Genomic DNA, 7798 nt, shown 5'->3' with positions numbered 1-7798 from the left:
AAAAAAAATTATGTTGATTTGTTGATTTTTCAAAAAGTTATGGAAGTTTTAAGAAAAAAAAGTGAAAAAATTTCGAAAATTAGCGATTTTTAAATTTGTAATTTTTTTGGATATTTCCCCCATTTGCGGGGAACGAGGGAATTTTTTTCAATTTTTAAGGGTAATGTCTTCAACTAGATATGATTTGTGATCTTTTGACGTATTTTTGAAAGAAATCGGTCCAGTGAGAGCTGAGAAAAAGTGGCAACAGACATAAAAAAAAAAAACACATCATAGTAAAATTAAAAGCTAATAATTATAATTAAAATCAATTTACTATTTTTAGCCAGATAATGCAGATTTTATTAAAAAAAATTGTTTGAAACAACATTTAAATCATTAACACAAAAAAGTTATACATGCTTTAATTCATATAGGAAGTCTATACTTTGATAGATCATGTATTACAAAATATTTTTTAAGATGCAGCATGACATTGAATGTGTGATCTTGTTATTAGCTTGAAAACGGATGATTATAGTCAAAATTGCATATAGTATGATATTGTTTCATATTATTGAGATGGAACATTAGAATAAGTTGAACACAAATAATGAAAAAAATGAGAGACAAAAAGTTTTCACAATTTCTTATCTTTCTCATATATTTAATAAGACATTTAAAAATGAAGAACATAGTGTTGTGAATTATATAAAAATGTGTTTACCAAATTTTTTTACAAACAATTTAATTTTTATAATGTATTTTTATATATATGTTTTTTTAATTCAATTTAGTTGGCTTAATAAAACTAAATAATTAACTAATTTACTCCTCATGTATTTACTATATAAATTATAAATTATTCATAAATAAAAATATAATTTTAAATATATTTATAATTTCTGTTAGCACAATATAATATATAAATTATGACACAAATTAAATACATATAATTTTATTTATCACATATTTAGGAATAAAAAAAATTCAACAACTGAAAAGATATATGATATAAATTATTGTCCTATATTGCACAGAAGAATGATTTTTGATCAAGTTCATTTAAGTTGAATCATTTGTAATTTTAATATTCTTTATACCTATGTAAATTATGTATAAAAATTATTAAAATAAAAAAAACTTTGGCACACAAAATACTTAACAAATCACAATAATGCCATAAAATATACATACAAAGAATAAACTACTATAAATAAATTTAATAAAATAATATTAAGTTAGAGTATTAATGATGGTGTATTAAAATATATTGTTTTGCATAGAATACATGTTTTTAACTTCTCACCGATTTTCTAGAGACTTGTCCACTTTGAAGAAAGACAATGTACCCATAATCAAAGTAATCATTAATAATGTTAATTGAACATACATACCAAAGAGATTACTATAGAAAAAACTTAAAGCAGCAGCAATAGACTAAAATTAAAAAATGTTAAATTCTATAATTTAAAGCAAAACAAATTTATATAATATGTATATTATAACTAAAACAAACAAATAAATTCGAATTTTTTTTTTCATAAACTATACATAATTGAGGAAGCTTCAAATTACCTGCATAAATTTAAATAATGCCATAGCTGGTGCACTATTTTCAGAATATTTTTTACCAATTACATTATATATTTGAGTATTAAAACAACTGTCTCCAAAACCCAAAAGAAAACTGCAGAATATTGCTATATATTGACTGTAAATTGATATTAAAAATAATATTAAATTAATATAATTAGTTTAATTAATTCATACAATAATACTTACTTTGGCTGAATAAAAGATATTGTGTCAGTATCTTGAAATGGAGAATCATCCGGTAAATTAATAAAAATTAATCCATATGCTACTATATTTACAATAAATCCAAGTGCAACAACAGCAGAATGACTAAACCCTTTAGATTCTACTTCAGTAGTAGTAGTAGTCTTTTTACCTAAAATACTGAATAGAAAACCACCTTAAAAAAGAATTGTAAATGAGTATTAATACAACTGTTTTTTTATTTAACTAAGAAAATACAAGATTAACTGTAACTAAAAAGTATAAATTTTGTTTTACACTTTTTCTTACAAAAAAATTAACATAAATTTAAAAATCATACTATCTTACACTGTGTAATAACCTATAAGAATAATATAGCATAAACCTTCTCCCCTTACATATTACTTTAATAATAAAATATACAGAAACTATGATTAAAAAGTAAATAACCTAAATAGTTTTATTGTAACAAATAATACTAAGCTTACCAATAATTTCTCCAACACCAATAAGGATACCAGATAATCCAACCAATTGTTTACTATTAGGACCAATTTTTTTTGTAAATCCAATACTTGAACTGTATACTCCACTATAAAATGATAGATGTAACCCTATAATCACAATTTATAAATGTTCATAACTATTTAATTAAGTACCATTAAAATATTAATTTAATTTTTGTACCCGTAAAGAAGAATGACATATTTAATAAGCACATATCTTCAGTTAAAAAAAGAGCAACAGAATTTTTTAATTCATTTATTATGCTCAGAGGTATTCCTTGTTCATTCTCAGTCCCTTCAGAACTAACTGGAGATCGTAAAAGTAAAAACAGTAATGTTCCCAAAAAACAAACTACAGACAAAACCGTAAATAAAAGTGTTCTAGTTGATTCATCTACATGAGATTTATCATGAAGAACAAAAAATACAAATGTATTTCCTAAAAACATGCTGAAAAACATTTAAAAAAATTAAAAATAGTAGAATTTTTATTTTTTATTTCTAATAAATAACTTTATCTGTTCCAAGTAATTAACAGANATCAATTTTTATTTTTTATTTCTAATAAATAACTTTATCTGTTCCAAGTAATTAACAGAAATTTTCTATAAAACTTTAATTTTTCAAATGGAACTACATTTTAATATTCATGATATAAGGTTTTACAAATAATATGTCTCCATAAATAATTCAATGTTGACTCAAATAATTATTTAAATATATATATATAGACCAAATTGGTACAGAACTTATACCATGACTGTGACAAAAATTACCCTGACATATAAAATCCAACTTCATAGTAATCTCAGTTTTTTTCTTAATATCATAGTAACACAAGAGAGTTTACTATGAATAAGTATTCATATTTATTATACAGAGTAAGTATATTTATAGCATATTTTATAATATTGGAATATATGAATGTCAAAGCAATCATAGCCACCTAAATTTTCATAATTATCTGATAATTAATTTGATTTGTGATAAATTAATAGAGATGAGATCTTATGATTGCATAATAATACATAATTATTGTTTTTTCATTTCAATTATAGGCATTCATTCAAACAGAAATATTTTTCATAGAAGAAATTCAATACCAATAAAAAAAAAATATTATGTAAAGATTGAAAAATTTATTTTTTAAAAGATATGATTGTTGACTAAAAAATTCTTAATAATTTATAAATTTTATATTTATAAATAATAATTAACAAATATAAAATTATATGTAATAAGAAAAGCCAGAAAGATTTTTTTAACATAATTATTATTTTAAGAGGAATTGAGTGGCTCACATTAAATAAATCACCCATTATGTGAATAAATTTTATTATTTTTTGAACTTTTCAAATATAATTATTTAGATGAAAAATATAGACATAAACACATAAATACTAATAATTTTCCTGTGGATAGGGGCTAAGAATACTTCCATGGCCCTCTACCAGTCGTAAGAGGCGACTAATAAGGTTGCATCAGGTCGACAGCCGGCGTAAAAATTATTGTCAAAAAAATATGAAGAATCCTGAACAAAACTTAGCTAGATTGTCCCATTTCGTATGTACGCAGGGACAACAGGAAGTAGTCAAAAACGGAGAAGGCCTAAGGAATAAAGTGTTTGTCGGAAAACTTATACTGTAGCTGTTTCACCAGTCATGTGTACAGGTCTACCCAACGCTTGTAGTGTCAACAGTGTAGGGACATTACCACTTAACTCTAGGCTGGACTTGTGTATGACGGAGGAAAAAAGATAGATACAAAGTAAGAATAGGTACTTGGAATGTTGGAACATTAACTGGTAGAAGTAGAGAATTAGTAGAAGTATTGAAGAGGAGAAAAGTTAACATTTTTTGTATGCAGGAAACTAAGTAGAAGATGAGGACGTTCAAAAAATTATAGACAGTATGAAAAAGAAATTCATTGTATGGCATAAGAGCAAAAGGAGAATAGATTAGATTGAGTATAAACACTTGTGCAAAGAAGCCAAGTGTGCAGTAAGTAAGGCAATGATAAAGAGGTATGATGAGCTGTATCATAGGCTAGGAACAAAGGAAGGCAAGAAAGAAATCTATACACTTACAAAAGTAAGAAAAAAAAGGACTAAAGATTATCATTATATAAGGTGTATAAAAAGTGCTGATAATAGGGTACTCTCGAGTGATGATGATGTGAAAAAAAGGTGGAAAGAGTATTTTGAAAAATTACTGAATGAGGAGTATCCAAAAGAGACGTTAGAGGATATCTTGTGGAATGAGGGACTGATAGACTTAATTAGTGAGAAAGAGGTATCGGAGGCTGTGGCATTAATGAAAAAGAATAAAACAATGAGACTAGATGCAGTGCCAGTAGAAGTATGGAAAATATTAGGTGGTATTGGCATAAGGTGGTTGAAGGAATTTTTAAATAAAATCTTATTAGAAGGGAAAATTCCAAATAAATGGAGGAATAGTATTATGGTCCTTGTATTTAAAAGTAAAGGTGACATACAGGAGTGTGGAAATTATAAAGGCATAAAGCTTATGAGTCATAGTATGAAAATTTGGGAAAAGGTAATAGATAAGACAATAAGAAATGAGACATCGGTATACCGATTTTCGGTTTTGTGTGAGGCAAGTAATAGAAAAGTTTAGGAATAAAAAGAAAAAGCTTTGTATGGTATTTATAGATTTGGAGAAAGTGTATGATAGAGTACCAAGAGAGGTTCTAAAGTGGGCATTAATGAGAAATGGAGTCCTGAAAAGGTACATTAATATAATAGAGGATATGTATGATGGCACTTAGATGATACTAGAGAAAAGGGTTTAAGAATAAGTAGAAGTAAGACAGAGTATATAGAGTACGAGTTTGATAAAGGAGAACACGAGGTAGGTGAAATAAGGAAACCAGTGACAATAGGTGAGGACATGATTGGAGAGGTGGAAAGTTTTAAGTATTTAAGATCAGTTGTTCAAAAGAGCGGTAATATTGACGAGGATGTAAGATACAGGATTAAGTGCGGGTTATTGAAGTGGAGAGAAGTGTCTGGTGTCTTATACGATTAAAGAATTTCAATGAGACTGAAAGGTAAAATCTACAAGACTGTAGTGAGACCAGCTATGATGTATGGTTTAAAGTGTTAGGCGGTATAAGAAGAGATAAGAAATGAGCATATAAGAGAGAATATATGTATAGCGTCAATCGTGGGTAAGCTGAGAGAAAATAGACTTAGATGGTTTGGTCATGTTATGAGGAGAGAAGAATCGGAAGATATAAAAACAGTTATAGAAATGAATGTTGAAGGAAGAAGAGGTAGAGGAAGACCAAAAAAGAGATAGAGGGATGCTATTGAATGCAATATAAGGACAGCTGATGTGAGCATAGAGGATGTGAGAGATCGTGTGAAGTGGAAGTTTATGATAAGAGTGGCTGACTCCAAGTAGTTGGGATTAAGGCGATGGAAGAAGAAAGAAAAAAAGAAGACGTAAATACTTATATTGACACTTTTTGAAATAACTTTTATAAGAGTTTTTTATATTAGAAATGTATTAATAAAAATTTCAATGCTATATAATTAATGGTTCACCTTAGACAAATTTGTATCTTAAAAGCATCACAACAACAATATTACTATATAAAATTAAATAAAAACCTCATTTGTAATAGTGCCCAAAATATACCAGAATTTCTAGACATGGTTGTTGAATCTGAATTTAAAGTTAGATATGTTCCTTGTCCTGTCCAAATAATTGAAGCTCCAAATCCAATTAATACCGACATTAAATAAAGTAACACTGTTGAAGGCCAAAGGAAAGAAATTAAAAATAAGCTGTAAATAAAAAATGAAACTTTGTATCTCATATTTCATTAATTTACTTATAATACATACGTATAACAACAAGCTCCAACAAACATTGACATTCTGGATCCTGCATAACTTATGATAGTTGGTGATACCCAATTAGACAATGCAAACACTACATAAATAATTGACAAACTAGTGTATCCATCTCCGGTGAATGTTGGATAGTCATTTTGTATACTTGCCAGTATAGTTTTCTTAAATGACAAAAATTTATATAAATAATTTATTCATTCTATTGTACCGTTTTTGGGAATAATAATATACATTATTTATAACAATTTCACGTGTTTTGGTTAACTTGATAATTAAAAATTCATACTTTGGTTTTATTAATTCATTGATATTAGAAAGAATATTTATTATAGTAATTATCACTTACTTCAATATTACCCATTGTTTGAAATGCGGTAAAAACGAGCATAAATGACAAGCCTAAAAGGCTTACATTCATTAATCTTTTATCCATTTTAATAATAAATACAATACAATTTTAAAGATTAAGTGTTTGAACTAAAAAATAATAAAAATATAAAAGATAAATTTTACAATAAAATAGAACATTTATAAATAATTTGATCTTATTATTGTCAACTTTCTAAAAAAATATTATGTAATTCTAATAAATGACATTTTGTATAGTTCAATTACTATAATGAATTATTATTACATTATATCGATTCTTTTTAGCTAATCTTAATAAAGATTTGAATATTTGTCTACGTAGGCGGTTAACTGATAATTTTCTATTATATCCAAAGATAATTAAAGTGATAACAGAGATAAAGTGATAAGATATCAAATAAGTAACTTATGCTAATTTCAATGGTTTCCAAAATTTTTATCATACAGAAATTTATTTTATAAAATTGAAGACTTAATTTTATTAATCACAAAATGTATCAGTATTAAATGCAAATACATGGGAGGCCTTAGGAGCCATAGCCTTCCAAAGTCAGAAATTCATCTTTACCTGAAACAACCTTAATAATTAAAGACTTAAAAAAGGCCCTCCTTCAAAAAATATGTCTTAAGTTCTTAGAAATTGTAAAATGGTTCCTCCCATCAATTTCTAAAAGATCCGCACCTAGTTAGTACCTATGCTAAATGCATTTTAATCATTGGCGCCTATTAAGGGGCTTGTCGAGCTGAGTCTCTACAAAATGTCAGGAAATTAAACGTATTATTATCAAAAATAAAAATTATTACGAGGAGTGCATTAGAAAAGCCCCTTCAATAATCTTGTTAGAATAGCATCTGTGATTTTGATGTATCGTATTTGACAAAAGAAATCATATCGCATGCCTTCGATAAGAAAATCAGTTGGTAAATTCATAGTATAAATAATTTTTATATAATAAACTATATAAGGTAACATCATCAGTGAATGAACATAAATAGTGAACAAACACTAATGAGTTTTTGAACTAAAAAATTATCTTATTTAATTGTTATAAGTTATTGCTAGTAGTTTTTATAACAAACAAAATATCTAAATTAAATTCTATTGCATTATCATAATTTTTGATTCAATATCCTTTACTGTTCATTATCTGAAAATTTCCAATTTTCAACATTTAATGAATTTTTTATTTTTATTTTAATTAATCATAAATATTAGCTTCGATGCGAAGCTGAGAAGGTATTGGTTTTACTATGATGTGTTTTTTTTTTTTTTTTTTTTTTT

At 26.2% G+C, this 7798-nt stretch overlaps 1 protein-coding gene across 2 annotated transcripts; it reads right to left on the bottom strand.

Annotated features, from left to right (window-relative positions):
- Positions 1 to 280: 280 nt before the first annotated feature.
- LOC126907059 (UNC93-like protein MFSD11) lies at positions 281 to 6854 on the bottom strand. 2 transcript variants are annotated; one of them, XM_050688079.1, is made up of 10 exons: positions 6782 to 6854; positions 6494 to 6624; positions 6139 to 6308; positions 5902 to 6078; positions 2449 to 2717; positions 2250 to 2375; positions 1765 to 1957; positions 1558 to 1693; positions 1289 to 1419; positions 281 to 1082 (listed from the first exon to the last, which is right to left on the bottom strand). In XM_050688079.1, exons 2-10 carry the CDS (start codon positions 6578 to 6580, stop codon positions 1067 to 1069), a joined length of 1305 nt encoding a protein of 434 aa, XP_050544036.1. In that variant the 5' UTR covers positions 6581 to 6624; positions 6782 to 6854; the 3' UTR covers positions 281 to 1066. The 2 variants fall into 2 exon arrangements, with proteins under 2 accessions (XP_050544036.1, XP_050544035.1); XM_050688078.1 differs by lacking the exon at positions 6782 to 6854 and having other exon boundaries at positions 6494 to 6728.
- Positions 6855 to 7798: the final 944 nt, after the last annotated feature.

The sequence above is a fragment of the Daktulosphaira vitifoliae genome, unplaced genomic scaffold (genome assembly GCF_025091365.1).
Source record: "Daktulosphaira vitifoliae isolate Bord-2020 unplaced genomic scaffold, ASM2509136v1 Scaffold_5, whole genome shotgun sequence".
NCBI classification, from domain to species: Eukaryota; Metazoa; Arthropoda; class Insecta; order Hemiptera; family Phylloxeridae; genus Daktulosphaira; species Daktulosphaira vitifoliae.
This window is presented reverse-complemented; position numbering and strand designations above follow the sequence as displayed.

Bases quoted from the DNA above. Each gene is read 5' to 3' on its own strand.
- LOC126907059 (XM_050688079.1), bottom strand. From the start codon at position 6,580: ATGGATAAAAGATTAATGAATGTAAGCCTTTTAGGCTTGTCATTTATG. The intron at 2,718-5,901 runs GTTTTTATTTAA...AATGTTTTTCAG, and splicing joins TGGGCACTATTACAAATGAG to CATGTTTTTAGGAAATACAT. The intron at 2,376-2,448 runs GTACAAAAATTA...TTGTGATTATAG, and splicing joins TATGTCATTCTTCTTTACGG to GGTTACATCTATCATTTTAT.